At 41.2% G+C, this 19,722-nt stretch overlaps 1 protein-coding gene across 3 annotated transcripts in view; it reads left to right on the top strand.

The window, feature by feature from the left end:
* MTRR (5-methyltetrahydrofolate-homocysteine methyltransferase reductase) overlaps positions 1-19,722 on the top strand; it is a 48,455-nt gene that overhangs the window by 17,571 nt on the left and 11,162 nt on the right. The window contains exons 2-8 of one of the 3 annotated variants that reach the window (XM_036020277.1): positions 629-798; positions 3,266-3,419; positions 6,462-6,579; positions 10,448-10,826; positions 13,250-13,372; positions 17,142-17,295; positions 18,304-18,392. In XM_036020277.1, coding sequence (XP_035876170.1) covers positions 670-798; positions 3,266-3,419; positions 6,462-6,579; positions 10,448-10,826; positions 13,250-13,372; positions 17,142-17,295; positions 18,304-18,392 — 1,146 coding nt within the window. In that variant the 5' untranslated portion in view covers positions 629-669. Of the gene's footprint in view, positions 1-628; positions 799-3,265; positions 3,420-6,461; positions 6,580-10,447; positions 10,827-13,249; positions 13,373-17,141; positions 17,296-18,299; positions 18,393-19,722 lie in introns of all 3 variants that reach the window. The other 2 variants (XM_036020278.1, XM_028514884.2) reach the window with 2 other exon arrangements.

The following is a 19,722-nucleotide window of genomic DNA, read 5'->3' as shown; positions in this document are numbered from 1 at the left end:
AAAGTGATTGAGTGGATTAGAAATATTTACTTCCCATCTATACATAATAAAGTACATATACAGTGCACTTACATATATTGAGTCAAATAGTAAAAAGTGCTTGACATTAGAATTAAGTACTAACCATGACTCCTACAAACTTGAATGGAATTTTTACTTTTTGCTTTTTTTGAAAGCAAACAAAAAGGTGTCTAAGAGTTATTGAGCACTGCTGTGTCTCAGCCAATCCTCAGGTGCTTTGCTTCTGGCAGTCTGACAGTACTCTGATCATCCCACTGTAGGGGTGAGGGAGCGGAAGCACAGGTTCTTTGGGAGGCTTGCCTACACTTCCTCGGTTATGAGTGAGCTACCCTGGATTGAATCCCAGGTAGTCTGACCCCCAGACGGTTTTTAAATCATGGAATTTGAGTTTCATTTCACCTCCTGGATTGATAATTCTCTTTTTGTGACTCCTTGGGAATTAATGCTGACAAACAAATTCAGGGAAATGTATTTCTTATTTTGTGTGGATAGTGTTAGAGCCTTTCTTTTCTTTTTTTTTTTTGAAGAATATGAGGGAGAATCAATACCTGCAGGTTGTTACTGCTTCGCTAGAAAGAAAACCCCTTTTCCCCTTGTTCATTTTTCAGTGTAACCGTTCTAGCTGTAACAAGCATATGCTTGGAGGCGATGAGAAGGTTCTTGTTGCTCTATGCCACACAGCAAGGACAGGCAAAGGCCATAGCAGAAGAAATATTGGAAAAGGCTGTTGCACATGGATTTTCTGCAGACCTTCACTGTATTAGTGAATCAGATAAGGTAATAGCTGCTACTCCTGTGGTTTTTACTGTTTTATGCTTTGAACATATTTTGTTTAGAAGCGATGTTAAACAACAAAGTAGGGCTTTAATACTCAGAAATTTATTTTATAAAGCGTTTTAAGATTCCTGCCAGCTCTTCTTTTTTTTTAACATTTAAGTATCTGTCTGAATTAGACTGAACTGTCTCAGAAACTTAAACAAGTAATTAACCCACGAGAAGCTAGTATTCTTGGCCTTGTTTATCTCACTGGGTGGCTGTGGGAGCACATGAGATGTATGTGTTTGCATGCATGTGTAACCCCAGTTTGCATGCACTTCAGAACCCCAGTGCCTCATTTGTGTTTCTCCAAAATGAAAACATTGTCATTTGTGTCAAAAGTTCCTCCCAGTGGAGGAGCACTTCTTTTGTGAAATAGAATTTCAAGTAGAAGCATAAGGATCTGGAGAAGACTGAGTTTCTTTAGGTCCTGGACTACTTGCTTGTGCATTTAGTCTCTGCAGAAGTCTGTACCTTAGGACGAATAAGATCTTAACAGATCTGTGTTCTTCTTACAGTTCTGTTGAGACCTCCAGATTTTATTGCTTTATGTAAATCAGGTTGTAGCAACTAGCAGGGTCTTTCATTCAAGCACAGGCTGAGGTCCCATCCGCTGAGCAGTCAGATTCAGTTCAGTACTTCAAAAACTACCCTGCTAGTACTCTCGCACTCAAGTTCACAACCTCCTCTGGGCTTTCCCCACATCTTTCATTCAAAAAACTAGACTGTCGGCAGCACATTTGAATTGTAAACTCAGCTCCTATGAGGAGAACCAGCTAGTTCCTTTATACACCAGGGCCAATGGAGTCAGTCACCCAACAAGGAGAGTCCTGATGGGGGGGCTCCGCCTGCAGGGACCCCCTGCTGCCAAGGATGAGAGTAAGTCTACCAAGACATGATCTGCTTGGGGAGGAAAGGTGGCCAATCTCTCAAAGGAGAAGGGCCAGGAGTCTGTTCCTAAGTGGGCTTTTATTGGGTTCATTTGCACAGGAGTACGGATAAAGCTCATTAATCATTATCAGGCAGTAAGGATCAAACAATAGATAACAAAGAACTCTGAGGGCCTATTTTGAGTCAGGGTCAGATAGCTAAAGAGCTGTAAAACTTTGAGGAACAAACTTCTTGCTTGAACCCTTATCATTTAATTGAGAGCATTCTAAACAAAGCAGGTTTTCACAGGATTTTACATATTTTTCTTAGGCCTGATCACCCAGGGAACCCGCCCTTTCCAGTGCAGGGCTGCACCACCTTCTGTCATTGTTTCAGGCTTAAGTCAGGCAGGGAAAGTAAGGCAGCCAAGAGATTAGGAGACTTCTTGCAGACAGAATGAGGACTCAGGCTTTGTCAAAGCCGAGGGGCGAGGGTCCATCACCCCCTTTTGCTGTAGCCCTCCCGCGTGATCGTGCCTGGCTTAGGTCGTTCCCCCCATTGGGGAATCTTACCTGTCATTGGCTAACCAACCAAGCATTGGGGGCCAGTTATGGATGAAGTAAAAGGAGCAGAAGTGGTGTTTCTGCCAGAGAGATAAGCTTTTGTCTCCTTGCTGGCTTACGGTCCAAGGTCGCTCCCTTAGCCTTAGCTTTGGTGGGGGTTACAGCTTGTGAAACCAGGCAGGGCAGTGCCCAACACACCACCAGGTGGCAGGTTCTTTATTTCTGTAGTAACTTCAAAGTAAACTTGTGGGTGCCACATGATGGAATACAACCTGAATCTTACCAAAACATGGTTATCATGTAACTAACTCTGATTTGGCCCCTTGGGTCACCTCACCACCTAGGTCAGCAGCTATTTGAAAGTTAGGTGAGTAGTTTATGTGTTTTAATACCATGTTAGTAACATTGTTTGCTGTCTCCAGCTGGATGGTTTCTCCAGTTCTTGATCCAGTTTTAAACAGAGAGCTCTCTACTTCCTACATCATGAAGTCATTTTTAAGGTGTAGTTACTATAACAAACCTCACAGAGTTGAGTACACAACTTGCGAAGTGCCCCCTAAGCATGGAATCTCCTGGTAAAATGTTAGCTCAAATCCTTATCTGTTACGTCAGCATGAGCCAAACTAGATGATACTGGTGAGCAGTAGAGCTCATGGAATCATAAGTAGAAACAGCGAAATACTCTATTTGAACTATTTAAATTTAGGTGAAAATTAGAATAAAGAAGCTTGATTTTAAGACCTGGAAACACTGAGCATCTCAGTTTCTCACCCCTGATGCTCTCAGCTGGCAGGAACCCTGAGGAAGTGAGAGCCGACTTCCCTGGTAGCTGAGGGGTAACAGCTTCCTTCCCGAGTTGAAAAGGCTCTGCGAGCCCCGCTGCCTGTGTGCTGTGTGCGGTGCCGATGACTGCTTCGAGATGGAACTGAGCTGATCATGTGAAGCCAAAATGACACGTAGCAGTAGATCCCTGACATGACGTTCTTGTTTTGTAGTATGATCTAAAAACTGAAACGGCGCCTCTTGTCATGGTCGTTTCCACCACTGGCAACGGAGACCCACCTGACACCGCCCGCAAGTTCGTGAAAGAAATACAGGACAAGACGCTGCCGGTTGATTTCTTTGCGCACCTGCGGTACGGATTATTAGGTGTGTACTATATATTCTTCTTTTACTGTACTGTTATTACTAGCTTGAATTGTGGTATCTGAATGTACCTTTTAAAACCATAGTATATAGTGGGGCAAAGGTAGGTTTACAGTTGTATATGAAACAGTTTAACCTTGAATTACTTATTAGTTATTGTATTTTTCCATAGACACAAGTGTAAACCTACTTTTGCCCCACCCTGCACATAATTGTATGGGCTTTGTCCTTTTTGGGTTTTTTATGTAAACGTGTGTGATATTTCATTGTAAATAGTGTGCTTTGTTCTATGAGGTCTTCAGCACAGCGCCACCTCTGCAGAGCCCCCTGAGTAGCATTTTTGACCACACCTGCATGTCCGATTCAGCCATGACACATTTTCGGACTGGTAGTGGCTAGCCCCACCGCAAACCTGCTAACCCAGAATTCCCGCAGGAGCAGCCCTGCATGCTGCACTGTTGTTTTAAAAATCTCCCAGTTGGAAGCCCTGGCTGGCGTAGCTCAGTGGATTGAGCGCGGGCTGGGAACCAAAGTGTCCCAGGTTCGATTCCCAGCCAGGGTACATTCCTGGGTTGCAGGCCATAACCCCCAGCAACCGCACATTGATGTTTCTCTCTCTCTCTCCCTCTCCCTCCCTCCCTCCCTTCCCTCTCTAAAAATAAATAAATAAAATCTTAAAAAAAAAAATCTCCCAGTTGGATCTGATATCCTCCCTAAGAACCAGTCCTCTAGGATGATGGTTTTCTACTTGTAAATCATTTTATTGGTATAAATTATACATAGGAATAAAATACTTTCAGTTTGTCCTATAAGTGAATATTTGTGAAATGTCTTAAAAAGAGTAGTATTTTGATTTTTTACATCTATCAAAGTGTTTACCCTTAAAAATCAGACATTAAAAGCTAATATACAGGTGTATATTAAATCAAAAAACAAATATCCATAAATCTTCATTCCAGTCAACTATATACATTGATCTGGGTGCGGGGGAGAAGCAGCCTCGGCGTCTCTGTCCTCACTGTGTGTGTTGGTGGGATTTCCAAGGTCACCGGCCGTGTTGGAACGAACATCCCTGCATCAGGAAGGAAGACATTCCCCAGGGGACAGTGTAGAAACCATACCCAAGGCCAAAAATAAAACTTATACAAACGATTTATTGGTTTGCTCTGTTACTGTAATTACGATGTGCAACTGCACACATTGAGAGTAAGTTGCTCTATTGAGTCAAGTGCAGATTTGACACAGGGACATGCAGTAGGACCCCACAGTCGCCTGGACGGTGTCCTTGTGTTAGCCATTGTCCAGTAACCTTTTGTACTTCCGACCACTTATCCTGCAGGGCTGACAACAGCTGCTTCAGAGAAATTCAGGTGGGGCCCACGAGGTACTTGCTGGCATTTGTTGAAGGCATTTGTAGGAAAGCTTAGAAATTAAACACAGAGGGCTAGGAGAAGCCCAAAGTAATGTGTTTTGATTATCAAGAAATGGATCTGTTTCTGTTTAAACCCCCCCCAAAATGGATCTGTTTCTGTGTAAGAAAAAAGGGGGGGCAACAAGAAGAGCTGCTGGAAAGAGGAGGCACTGCCCTGGTTTCCACTCTGACGGCCGACCTTGCACCCCACACAGGGACTTCTGTGTGGGTGGTGGCTCTCAGTCATGGCTGCACACTGGGATCTACTGGAGGAGTTTTCATTGAATTCCATTACCTGGGTCTCCCTCCAGTGATTCTGACTTAGTTGTTCTGATGTAGGGCTCTGGTATCAGCATGTTTAAAAGCTCCCAGGTTAAGAAACACTAGTCTTCTATGAAATGTAGATTAAAATACTAAGATAAAGGATCAGACAGATAAGCTCAGCAAGATATGATGCCTGGCAGGGAATTCAGGGTCCATTTCCTGGCTTGTGATCTGTATTGTTTATCTTCGAGAGTGATTCTGGTGGGAGGGTATCCAGCAAGTTTGGATTATATCCAAACATAACTGATTGGAAATGACTGACTGTGGGGACCTGGGGGTGGGGGTGGGAGGGGAGAGCAATGGGGGGTGGGTGGGACCACTATAGTTGGACAACAATAAAAAAAATTTTTAAATCATTTAGAAAAAAAAGAAATTGCAGATAATGACCGTGGCTGGGGTCTGTCCTATATAACATGTTCAAGAGAATATTTTGGAGTATTTGCATGTTTTTAATTCAAGTTTTTCTCGTTTTTAAGAGTGAACATGTATGCATTTAAAATTTCTCAATAAATTCTTGAGAAGGAAAGACTGAAGCCCATCCAGCCATTACAGTCTTTCATTCATAAATGGACCCACTGATTGTTCACCTTATTCTTATTGGGAAAGTGCATAAAGAGTAAAAACCTGAGAAATTGGAGCTTTCAGTTTTAGATTTTCAACCAAGTATGAAAATGTTAGTCCAGTTTCTTACCAGAAAGCCAGTGAGTGATGATTTACATTATGGATGTACTTTCTGTGCTCAGGGTTAGGGGCAAACCCTATAAATGTCCAGATGGTAATTATTTTAGGCTTTGCAGGCCATGCGGTCTGTGTAACGGGTACTCACCTTTGCTGCAAACCTTGAAAGCTGCCATAACAGCCTGTGAACAAATGGACTTGGCTGGGTGCCAATAAAACTTTATTTACAAAGAAAGACAGTGTATTTGGCCCACAGGCTATAGTTTGCAGACCGCTATACTAGACCGGAAATGTCTGCAAATACTGAATGATGTTTTTTTAAACCAAATCCTCATTTTAAAATTCTCAGATTTTTACACAGATCCATGGAAACAAGAATGAAAAAAAATTTGTTAACAGTGGCCAAAAAGTATTTGTTGTTTCAATGTGTCTGGTACTTTTCCATTATAAAATAGAAAAGATTATTTCATACTTAGTATTACTAAAAGAAAAAATTAGTGAATGCAAGGCTATACATTATTTCTTGCTCCGTCAAAAGAGCATGAATGGTATTGTTTTAAATAATTTATTTGTATATGTCTTCTTTAAATATAAAACCTGTTGTGCACTGATAACTTCTTTGGGCTTTTTAGGTCTGGGTGATTCAGAATACACGTACTTCTGTAACGGGGGCAAGGTCATTGATAAACGCCTTCAGGAACTTGGTGCCCAGCATTTCTATGGCACTGGACATGCGGATGACTGTGTAGGGTAAGAGCACCGCACTCCTCTGTCCTTCCAGGAGCCCTGTTTGTACGTGATGCAGGGAGGGTAGCGAGTGTTTAAGTGCCTCGTCCGCCTCAGTGTGTGCTAGTGGAAGAAATTACAAAAGGCGTCCCAATACAGTTACTTTTATAACAAATGTGCAGGTATTTGAAAAATCAGCATTTTCTTTAGGAACATGGATATCCCGTGTGTGTGCCTTTCTCTGTGGTGCACACAGGGGCAGGTCCTCTCACGTGGAGGGTGCCCAGCCGCCCGTGCGTCACTGACAGGGAATGCAGATCGGGCCTCCACAGCAGGCTGTGTTCCTCAGCACTCTCTTCCTCACATTTTAGTGTCCGCCAGAAATGCAATCTTTGTATTCACTACTTTTACTTATTCTTTCTTCTACATTTCAGCATTCCACACTGTTGCCACCCTTCACATCCTCCTAATATTTATTAAAAGATCTTACAGATATCGATTGTCCTACAACTTATTCTGCCATTTAACCTTTAACTATTTTAGCCAAACAGCACACACACTTGCTTTTTTCTATGAGGTGCATGCATTAAGTGATTTCTACCATGTCTGTGTTTATGAATGATGACAAACTCAGCCAGTGTCTTGCTTTCCTACATATTACCCCCTTGCGTGAGTGTTGGATATATTGGGTTGGCCCAGAAACTGTCACGTTTTTTTCCATAAAAGACACACTTTTCATTTTCACCTATAACTTTATTGATTTGGATATTTTGAGTATGTTGGCTATCTCTCGCGATTGGTTTCTAGTGGGTAGAGGCCAGGGGTGCTGCTAAACATCTTCCAGCACATAAGATACCCCATAGCCAAGAATGTCAATAGTACTGAGAAACTTCACAAGCCACTTTTGACAGATATGATCAGTCACAGCACATTCTCCATACACTGCACTTGTCTTTTTTTATGTTTCAGTTGTGTTTTTACCTTTCTTGAGATAATAAAGCGTAATACACTGGAAATGTTATGTATCTTCTTCCAGCTTCAATATTAAAATGGCTGCACAAAAATTCACCAATTTTGATTTTTTTAAAAAATTCATGCTGATGTGATAGTCTAACAATTGTTTTGAATGAAGTGAAAGACAACTAAGCACTACTAGAGCCATTGCACAGAAGAAAGGTAACGGACTTTTTGGCCAACTCACTACTTTCATCCCTCGAAGCTCCCCCTTCTGCCCTTCATTGCCTACAGCTGTGATGCTGTGGCTCTTCATGGCCCCAATGCACATGTTCTTCCTGACGGTGGTGACAGGGCTCTACCACATTTCATGATGTTACCTTTTAGTTTTGTCCCTTTATATTGGACTTTTTAATTTTCTTCCAGAACCTCACTGGCGTTAAATGTTTATTGTCTTGTATGAGCTATTTAATTGCTAGCTCCTTATGTAGTCCATCCACCTGTCACTCTGTCCATATTTTACTTTTGGTTTCCCTGTTCATTTACTGGATCAAGTGTTAACAATTTTTGAGTGTGTGTTTCAGCCTCACATCTTAACTTTTCAACCTAACTACCTTACTTGAATTTTTCCTTTTCTAAAAGTAAAATATTTTCAAGAAGACATCCTAATGTCTTCATATACCACCACATTGAAGGTGTTAAGAATGCTGACTGGAGTCCAAATACCTAGATGTAAATCCTTGATCTCTCATGTACTGACTGAAACCTTGGTCAAATTACTCAAACTTCTTGTGCTTCCATTTCTCCCTGTATGAAATAGATGATGATAATGTGTATTATGTAAGGTTCTTGGGAGGATGAAAGGAATTAGTACAGGTTGTCCTCTCAGAACAGTGCTTTCCATACAGTAAGCACTCAGCATTAGCGCTGTATGATTTCCGAGTTGTGAGACTGGTTTTGCTCATTGTAGCTGTCATTTCAGAACCCATAATTTTATATAGTTACTTTTCCAAAGGCTCCTGAGGGTCAGATGTACCAAACTGAGCACCGAATGAATACAGTGAAATTATAGCCAGTAAATTAGAGTCAATAATACAGAGTATAAAATGAGCCTTTTTTTAATAGTCATGTAATTGTATAAATTGGAATTTAATTGGTACCTCCTTTCAGTTGTAATTAGACAAAGGTATTATTTCCAAGGTCCTGACACAATCTTCCGTATCTGTTCACTTGCAGTTTCTCTGTGCAGAGCATGTGGGGAAAGTTACTGTGGAGTAACCACACTGTCAGGAATAAGTCAACCAACACATTTCAAATGTACTTATGATTAATTCAACTTACCTAACGGGTGATTGCTTTCCCCCCTATTGTCTGCCTCCCTGGAAATTTTACTAGAAAACTTGTTCAGAACTGATAGAAGGTTTGAACAGTTACTTAGTCAAGAGAGTTAGCATTTATTTCACTGATTTCTTGGTGATATTTTAATACATAGGAAATAATCATAAAGTTGCCTAGATAAGGAAAGATACTGCATTCTATGATTATTAATTTGTAATATTAGATGAGACTTGGATTTTGGGTAAGTTCTGTTATCCTAGTCAGAACTTAGCATGCATGTTTAAAATTAAAACTTTTTTTTTAAGATTTTATTTATTTATTTTTTAGAGAGGGAAGGGAGGGAGATAGAGAGAGAGAGAAACATCAATGCGGGGTTGCTGGGGGATATGGCCTGCAACCCAGGCATGTACCCTGGCTGGGAGTCAAACCTGCGACACTGGTTCGCAGCCTGCGCTCAATCCACTGAGCTACGCCAGCCAGGGCCAAATTAAAACTTTTTAAAATAAAGATTACCAACTCTATTTTAGGAAGTTAATGAAGAAGAATAACATTCCTATTACCTACTGCTAAAATACTGGGTTGGCCAAAATGTCTGTTTAGTTTGTTCCATAAAATAAAAGACACATTTTTCATTTTCACCAATAACTATTAATTTGGGCATTTTGAGTATGTTGGCTATCTTCTGCATGGTATAACCTTGATTGTTCTCAATTAATGTCTGTTTGACCGCTGTCAACGTCAACCAATCTTCCTGACCACGGGGCATTGTGCAGCAAAAAATCTCCAGCTCAAAACTTAGCAAGCCACTTTTGACACATTCGATCAATCACAGCACCTTCTCCATACACTGCACAAATCTTTTTTGTGTTTCAGTTGCATTTTTCCCTTTCTTGAAATAATAAAGCATAATACGTTGAAAATGTTGCATATTTTCTTCCATCAATATTAAAATGACAAAAATTCACCAATTTTGATAATTTTATTAAACGCATGCTGATATGACATCTGTCACAATCTAGTCTAACAAAATTGTTTCAAATGAAGTTAAAGACAACTAAGCACTACTAGAGACATCTTATGGGGGGGAAAAAAGCACCAGCCTTTTTGCCAACCCAGTATCTTCATTTCTGCCCTAACTGGTGTGGCTCAATGGGTTTGGCATTGTCCCTCACAGCAAAAGGTCGCAGGTTTGATTCCCAGTCAGGGTACTGGCCTGGGTTGCAGGCCAAGTGCCCTGTTGGGGGCATGTGAGAGGCAACTGATGGGTGTTTCTCTGGCTCACTAATGTTTCTTCCTTTCTTCCTCCTTTTCCCTCTTTCTAAAAATAAATAAAATCTTTAAAATATCTTCATTTCTGTTCTTTAACTTTTATATTAGCTCATATTTTACAGCTCAGTGCTAAGGAGCTCATAATAATGTTTTGCTTTTTAACTTAGTCATTCATCAGTAATTTTTGTATTCCGAAAAGACTTCCTAGTGTTTTTGACAGTTGCCTAGCATTCTGCATAATGGACAGACACTGCCATTACCTATTCTTACATATTTAAATGAAGAACTCAGGCTTTTGTTTCTTCTTCCCTTTTTTCTTATAACAATCCAGTTTAGAACTTGTGGTTGAGCCGTGGGTTGACGGGCTCTGGGCTGCCCTCCAGAAGCATTTTATGTCAAGTAGAGGAAAAGAAGAGATGACTGGGACTCTCAAAACAGCATCAGCCGCCTCCCGGAGGACGGACCCTGTGAATCCGGAATTAATACACATCGAATCACAAGTTGAACTTCTCAGATTAGATGACTCAGAAAGAAAGGATTTTGAGGTTTCTGATCAAAATGCAGTGAACAGAGGTCAATCAAGTGCTTTGACTGCAGACTTGGAGTCCTCACTCACCCACTCAGTACCCCCGCTGTCCCAGGCCTCTCTGAATATTCCTGCTTTACCACCAGAATATTTGCAGGTGCATTTGTGTGAGTCTCTCAGCCAGGTAAGCAGCCTTACTTCATACTAGGTATTATCTTACCACGGATGTGGGAGGTTTTTTGTTTGTATTTTTTAATTACAACAGAGGTCAACAATCTAGGGCCTGCTGACCAAATGTGGTCTGCCAGCTCTGTTGTAAATAAACTTCTATTGGAACATAACTATGCACTTTTATTTACAAGCCCTCTATGGCTGCTTCTGCCGTGGCAGAGTTGCATCGTTACCACAGAGGCCTGCCCTCCATGTACTATAGAGGCAATTGTATTATTTATTATATTACTTCTGTCTTTGAAGGAGTAAATGGTTCAGAGCTTGGTTTTTCTGTTATATTGGAGAATTAAATTCTTGTTTTCTTATTTTAGATGTGAGTCAGTCCAGGGCAAGTTGTGGGCAGTCAGGATATTATCTCAGCATCTAAAATTAAAGGAATCATTCAGATCAACATCTCTTTTCCAGTGTGGATTTTTGCTATCATGTATGCTCCATTTGGGGGATTTTTTTTTTTTTTTTGGACAATATTTTGCAGACCTGTTTTGTATATAATAAGGCTTTTTCTTTGCAGGGATGTCCAACCTTTTGGTGTCTCTGGGCCACACTGGAAGAAGAGTTGTCTTGGGCCACACATTAGAGACATTGTGACACATTCACAAAAATATCTCAATGTTTTAAGTAAATACAGTTTTGTGTTGGGCTGCATGTGGCCCACGGGCCACTGGTTGGACACCCCTGGATGGAACATCTTTCCTATCAAATAAATGACTATAAAGTGGTTTGTAAAATTTTGAGCTCAAGTGAAATAATAGCTCACTTCTCATGGTTGCCAGTATGTGGTGCCCTGAAGTGTCCTGTAGCACACGCAGGGTCAGCTGTCAGTGCAGCCTGCCTCTGCCTGTGGCCGACGGAAGTCCACATGGGCTCCCTCACAGAAACCACGGCCGCAAAGCAGGGATCATGGTTTGCAGTTTTTTAATTTTCTTTTTAGTAAAGAAAGACTTGACACTAGAGAAACAATTTAAGTGCAACTTGCTAATACAGTAGAACTGTTTGCAGATGTCTTGATGCGATAGTAATTTTTTAGCATCGTGGGGGTTTTATATTGTTTTTCTAAAGCTTTCATATAAGCAAGTGTGGGTTACTATTTTGGAATTTACACTGTATTAGTTTGTGAATTAAGTGAGGTAATTACAATAAAGTACACGTTAGGTGTGGGAACTAAAGAAAGAGGGCGTGGCTCTGCATTAAAAGGTAGACTGCAAGGGAAATTTACTCTTCAGTGTGCTGGGAGAAATGTCAGGGAACAGGCGACCAGTAAATCGGCCTCAACTGGAGGGTGCAGAGCGCGCACCTCCATGCTGCAAGGGTGGGGACACATGACAGTGGCCCAGTGAGCCCTGATTAGTCTGGCAGCTCCCTTCAGTAAGGTGAGAGTCTGCTAAGAGTTTCTTTTATGGTGTGCTCCATTAAATAGGCTTGAGTTGTTAGTAATGTGGTTAAAAATCTCAACTATTTAAGGCAAAATTGTATAAACCTGCTCCGAGGACACATGTAGAGGGAAAGAGATTGGAAAAGTTTCCCTTATTAAGGCATCCTTTTGGGATCATCGCCTTGAGAAACTGATGTGTCCAGGAGGGAAGGATAGCCCAGTCCCCCACATATTACCTACAATGCAGGCACTCAGCACTCACCCTCTTCTAGCTTCCCATGCAGCCGCTTAAAAATCCAAAGTGAATTTACTGGCATTTTGTTAAAAGTTACTACTTTTAGTAAAACTTAGGAACCTCGAGTTAGAAAAGGTATAGGGACAGTATAGAATCAGGTTTTTTAATAGTTTCCAGGACCTGTGCTATCATATACATGCACCACCAGCACATGTAGCTGCTTAAATTACCTAAAATTAAGAACAAATCTAATTCCTTAATTACACTAGCCAGTTCTCAAGCGCTCAGTAGGCACACGTTGCTAGCAGGTCCTCTATTGGCCAGTACGGATTTGGAGCATCTCATCACTGAGAAAGCCCTGTTGACTGTCACTGCCCATGACTGAGGGTTCTTGTGACCATCTGTACAGGCACCTACCAGTCGGAAACACCTGTCATTTCCTTTGGAATCACCTTCCTAAGATACACAAGCCTGCTATTTCACTTTGTACAGCGTGTTGGGAAGGCTGTTAGAAATTTACATGGAAAAGCTCATATGTGGTATCAGTATCTCAGAAATTCTAATGTCTAACAGGGAGTTTAAAGTATGAGCTTCTCTCTTGAAAGATGGAGAAGCGTATGTGTGTAGTCAGTTACCTTGGAAAGGAATACCTGAATAGCCGGGATGTTTTATAAGATACTGTAGATTTTATGTAGTCACTCAGTGAAGCAATGGTAAGTATTATTGAAAAGTGCTCTTAGTGATTTTTTTGTCACATTTGTTTCTCAAGGAGGAAAGCCAAGCATCTGTGACTTCAATGGATCCGATTTTTCAAGTTCCAATTTCAAAGGCAGTTCAGCTGACTACGAGTGATGCCATAAAAACCACTCTTCTGGTAGAATTGGACATTTCAGTAAGTTACAGAATTTATTTCTCAGCACAGTCATGCTGTCAGGGAGTGCAGAGAGACTTACTTGTGTGGTATTCTAGTTTGTACACTCAGGAAGAGTGAGTCTCTGACAGGACTCTGGCCTTTTTATTCTTTTTTCTTTTAAGTATATTTTATTGTTTTATTGATTATGCTATTACAGTTGTCCTAGTTTTTCCCCTTTTGTCCCCCTCCATCTCATACCCCACATTCCCAACAGTAATCCCCCTCCTCCCTTAGTGTCGTATCCATGGGTCATGCATATAAGTTCTTTGGCTTCACCATTCCCTATACTATTCTTAACATCCTCTGTCTATTTTGTACCTACCAGTTATGCTTCTTAATCCCTGTATCTTTTACCTCATTCTTCCCCTTCCCCCACCCTGCTGATAACCCTCCAGATGATTGCCATGATTCTGTTCCTGTTCTGGTTGTTTGCTTAGTTTGTTTTTGTTTTTGCATTTTAGATTCAGTTGTTGATAGTTATGAGTTTGTTGCCATTTTAATGTTCATAGTTTTGATCCTTTTCTTAAATGAGTCCCTTTAACATTTCATATAATAAGGGCTTGGTGATGATGAACTCCTACTTTCCCTTGTCTAAGAAGCACTTTATCTGGCCTTCCATTCTAAATGATAGCTTCGCTGGACAGAGTAATCTAGATTGTAGGTCCTTGCTTCTCATCACTTTGAATACTTCTTGCCAGTCCCTTCGTGCCTGCAAAGTTTCTTTTGAGAAATCTACTGGTAGTCTTATGGGAACTCCTTTGTAGGTAACTCTCTTCCTTTCTCTTGCTGATTATAAGACTCTTTATCTTTAACCTTCGGCATTTTAATTTTGATGTATCTTTGTGTGGTCCCCTTTAGGTCCAACTTGTTTGGGACTCTCAGTGCTTCCTGGACTTGTGTGTCTATTTCCTTCACCAAATTAAGGAAGTTTTCTTTCATTTTTTAGTTTTCAGTGTCTTGCTTTCCTCTTCTCCTTCTGTCAGCCCTATGATTCTAATGTTGGCATGTTTGGAGAAGTCCCAGAGTTGTCTTATTCTCTCCTCACTTTTTTGAATTCTTGTTTCTTCATTCTGTTCTGGTTGACTGTTTATTTCTACCTAATGTTCCAAGTCATTGATACAAACCCCAGATTCCTTCCCTTTCTTGTTGGTTCCCTGTGGATTTTTCATTATTTCACTTAGTGTAGCCTTCATTTCTTCTCAGTGCTCTTGTCATACTTAATGAGTTCTCTGAGCATCCTTATCACCAGTGTTTTGAACTTTGCATCTGGTAGGTTGGCTGTCTTCAGTAATTTAGTTCTTTTTCTGGGGTTTTGTTCTTTGCTTTTATTTGGGTCATATTTCTTTGTCTCTTTAATTTAGCAGCCTTCCTGTGTTTGTTTCTGCATATTATGTCAAGCTGCTTTGACTCCCTGTCTTGGTGCACCTGTTACATTGAATGGGGCAGAACCTGAGGTAATCACCAGGGTAGGTCAGCCTGCTTCACTGCCTGTGGCTTTGTATGTGGGGGAGGAGCCAGAGAGGAGACAGTTCTGCTGGAGGCTTGCTCAGCACTCGCCTGTTTGCAGTCACTTCACCTACTTCTTGTATGCAGCTGGTGCCCCTCTAGCTGCTGCCCTTGCGGTGGTTCCCAGAGGGCTGGGTGTGTGTGTGTGTGCATTCTAGGACTGTGCAAGCCCTTAACACAGACTCTCCCGAGAGATCAGCAGTTTCTTCTGCAGCTCCAACCCCCACTGGTTTTTACAACCAATAGTTAATGAGGCTTTATTTCCCTGGCACTGGAACCCTGGGCTGTACGGTTTGGCCTGGGGCTGGGATTGCTGACTCCCCAGGTATCCCTCCCGATCTTTATCCATCACACATGAATGTGGGACCTTCCCTGCTGCCGGCCACCACCACCTCATGGCCACCACATGGTGTCCTCTCTGCCCCTCCCACCCATCTGGATGAATACTGCTTCTTTAAATCCTTGGTTGTCGGACTTCCACACAGTTGGATTTTCCGGCAGTCCTGGGTGTCGTTTTGATTTGAGATTGGTTATGATCCTCCTTATGGTTGTGCAGGGAGGTGAAGTGTGGCTGCCTATGCCTCCATCTTGACTGGAAGTTGGCCTTTTATTCTTACCTATCATACTTCTCCCCACCTCACACCTGTTTTCTTCTCACTTCAGGGAAGGCCTAAAATGAGCAGCTTGAGAGAATAGTGTTGCGGCCTTACACAGTATCCATGAAAGTGTAATGGCATCAGAACAGCCTTTCCATGCAGGAGGAGTCCTGGGAGGAAGCTGCTTACCTAGGTCAGTGAGCTGGTTGGAAACGGAACTCAGACTAGACAGTCATATATTCATTTTTTCATAGCACTGGTTCTCCTTCCTTTGAGAATCTGGAAAAAATCACCGATTCTCTTTCCAGAGAAATGATTATATTTAAACATTTCCTATAGTTTCAGGGGTCACTGTACTTATCTCTGAACTTTATCCACTAGCCCATCCTCAGCACCCTCCCCAAATCCACTGACTTCAGGTTAAGAAACTGTGATGGATAATCCTGAAACCTCGGTGTTTGAGTACTTCTTGAGAGTTGTGCAGTTCAACCCTTTGTTTTGATGAAGGCCCTCAGAAGTTCAGTGGATTGTGATTTCAGGAAAGTGAGGGCGCATCAAGGCCGTATCTGTAGATACAATCAAATTTCCTAATAGAAAAAAAAATGACAGGCATCAAAACTAGGTTTTGAGTCGTTCCATACTTTTGAACATTTTAATATCCCATATTGTTAAATATTCTGTGTACATCAAAACATTTTGGTTTTTATTCTGCTGCTCTACACTTTGGTCATGCAGAGGCAAGAGTGGGCCAGCTGGTGAGTCCAGTCTGTCCCCCACACAGGCCGGGGATGTGAGTGTGTGTGGTCGGAGGCCTCTGCAGACGCTGGTCTGTGTCCTGCCTCATTCCGTTGATAGATGCGCTGTTTGTTCGCCACCGGGACCAAGCCCAATGGCCTAACACTTTCCACTCATGAAGGAAGAAATAGTGTCCTCTCCCACCCTCCCCAAAGGAAAGGAGTAAGGAAAGGAAAGTGAAAACCAATGCAGACTAACAATTTTTTGTTAGTCTTACTGTTACTGGACATTAATTTAATGTATCGCATTAATCAGTGATGAAAGGGCCCTAGATGATCTAGTGTTGTCCAACCGTACATTGACACCTGATTTGCTCTAACCGTGCTCCTCAAGTGGATGCCAAGGAGTAAACCTCTTCCATCTGTGCTTTGCCAGATGTATACGGCCAGGGAGCGTAAACAGTGTTGTTATTAGGCCATCCTTCATGATGATGCAGTTTTTTTCTGTGGCCTCGGGCAGTTTATTTTGCTCATAATATGTCTGCACCTGTGTGTGTGTGTGTGTGTGTGTGTGTGTGTGTTAAGAGGGTTTTCTCTTACATGGATTACTAAAACACTGCTTACTGAGATCCCTTACTCTGTAAAAAATGAGGGAGGGTCTCAGCTTCCATTCTGTAAAGACCCAATGATATAAAGCAAAACAGTGGCTACCCACAGAATTCCATTTTTAAACTAGCTCCTAATAAGTATGGTTGTTCAGTTCATTGGCATGTTAGCTTTTTTGTAATTAAAATAATTTTAAGTTTCTAACTGATATATTTAAATGATGATTATAATAAAAGCTTTGATTTTGTTGCTCACAACTAAAATCTTTATACGGGATTTTTTTATTTTGTGTTGGTTCTTCTCTAGAAGACAGAGTTTTCCTATCAGCCGGGAGATGCCTTCAACGTGATCTGCCCCAACAGTGAGTCTGAGGTGCAAAGCCTGCTCCAGAGACTGCAGCTCACAGACCAAAGGGAGCACTGTGTCCTCTTGAAAATTAAAACAGACACCAAGAAGAAAGGTAGGGCCCTGACCGTTTTCTTAGGGTGCCTCTGGGCCAGCAACTCAGGTGATAAGTTTGGGTGTGCCTTCCCCCCAGGCTCTCACTGAGCACCAGGGGATCGGCCGCTGTCAGCCGAGGGACATAGACACTAGCCGGCGTTGCTGCATTCTTGACCTTTATAGCAGCTACACCGAGTGAGATGATGATGGATTTTATGCTTATTGGCCACTTACCGATATTTTTTAAAAGAGAATGTAACTGGCTTTGGAGAAGCAGGTTGGTTAGTTGGACTAATTTAATTGCTTTTTGAAGTTAGTGTTATTTTGTTTCTAAGTTCACATATTAAAATGTCATACAAGAAAAATATTATCAACCTTTTTAAAAAGTTGTTTCCTTTTATGTTTATTATAGCATGTTATTGCATATTTAATATAACTAATTGCTTTTTTATAATTAAAGGAATGGTTTTTCTTTTTTCAGCTCAGGCAGTTCTAAATTTTTTCTGTTTTTGAAACTTTTTAAAAACATTTTTTAATGTATTGATTTTAGCGGGGGGGGGGGTGGGTGGAGAGAGAGGTGTTGGTTTGTTGTTTATGTGCCCTCACTGGGGTTTGAACTCTCGACCTTGGCTTGTCAGGACGACACTCCAACCAACCGAGTACCTACCCGGCCAGGGCCTAAAATTCTTTTAGAGAATTCCATGGGATGTTAACAGACCACTGCCACAGCTGACTTTCTGTGCCTTGGTTTTGAAAAAATTCCTTCCTTTTATTTGGCATACTTATATTTGTTTGTTATATCTGTTGAATTTATAATTCTTTTTTTTTTTTTTTTTTAGTAAAATGGGCTTTTCTGCTGGATTTATTTTGAAGAATTATTTTTGACAGAATAAACCATGTCATAAACCATACCGCAATATGATAACACTGTAATGTAAGGTATTGCTGTCACTGGTGGTGTTGGGGGTATAAAACATTTCACTTGTTATTTTCTGTGCCATGAACGCCTTCTTGTCTACTTGAAAAGGAGCAGCCTTGCCGCAGCACATACCTGAGGGATGTTCTCTCCAGTTCATTCTTACCTGGTGCCTTGAAATTCGAGCTGTTCCTAAAAAGGTATTTTTCATTCCTCTTTGGGAAACTATTTACAAATATGGTTAGCTCCCTGTTGGTATAGCTCTGGTGTCTGCCCTTTGTAGTCTTAGAAAAGATGATTTTCACAGCATGTTTTCAAAATTAGTTCCCAAGGGTGTGTGGCATCTTCATAACTGTCATAGACAATTTTTTTTATGTTTACATGGAAATTTTATGTGTCCTATTGAAGTGAGATTTTTTTTTTTTTTTAAGAGGGAAGAGGGGAGAAAGAGAGAGAGAGAGAAACATCAGTGTGTGGTTGCTGGGGGTTATGGCCTGCAACCTAGACATGTACCCTGGCTGGGAATCGAACCTGCGATGCCTGATTCGCAGCCTGCGCTCAATCCACTGAGCTACGCCAGCTAGGGCAAAGTGAGATTTCTTAAATAAGGCTTTTTGTTAGTCTTACTGTTACTGGACATTTAGTGTCGCACATTAATCAGCAATGAAAGTGGCCCTAGATGGCCTTATGTTGTCCAACTGTACATTGACACCTGTCTCTAATGGCTGACCAGAAATGAGAGTGTTGCCACACCCCCATCTGTCACCTGTTTAATGTTGTTGAGCTCCCTTTTATGTAAAACTACAGAGTTATTCATTGTTAAGGCAGAATTTACAAGGAAATATTGAAAGATTTTGGTAGGCTGTATTGATACTGAGGTAAGTTTGGAGATAGAACTATCCACTAGATGTCAGTATTTGGCTGGAAGCTGTATTTAAAAACAGCAGTTTAACTGATTCACTCTAACCGGGTTCCTCACGTGGATGCTGAGGAGTGAAACTCTCCATCCTGTGCTTTGCCAGACGTGTATGACCAGGGAGCGTAAACAGTGTTGTTATTAGGCCACCCTTCACGATGCAGTTGTTTTCTACATGTTTACAGCATTTGTCGCCTTTGGGAAGCAAACTGCTTTGAGAGAGGCCAAGTCCTAGGTGTGAGAAATCTAGAATTAACCGTGATGAAAGCTCTGTGATTAAATTAAATTCAAAATGTTAATTCTACCATTTTTTAAATTTCATGAATTTTATATATATATTTTTTTACCACAAAAGTAATATGCTCATTGTAAAAATTGTGGGCACAAAAATAGCTAACTCAGGAAGCAAAAGTTCTTTATAATCAAACCCTCAAGATTAATGCTTGAATATTGTTTTGCTTTTTAAAAAAATGAGGTCCTCTGGTATATGTACCATTCTGTAACGTGTTTTTCACTTAAGAAGAAAGCAGTAGTGTGTGTATGGAAGGAGTTCGGAGATAAAATGACAGATATGGGCACTCCAGAATTAAACGACTGATTTAATCGTGGACAGT

The sequence above is a fragment of the Phyllostomus discolor genome, chromosome 3 (assembly GCF_004126475.2).
Source record: "Phyllostomus discolor isolate MPI-MPIP mPhyDis1 chromosome 3, mPhyDis1.pri.v3, whole genome shotgun sequence".
In the NCBI taxonomy this organism is placed as follows: Eukaryota; Metazoa; Chordata; class Mammalia; order Chiroptera; family Phyllostomidae; genus Phyllostomus; species Phyllostomus discolor.
This window is presented reverse-complemented; position numbering and strand designations above follow the sequence as displayed.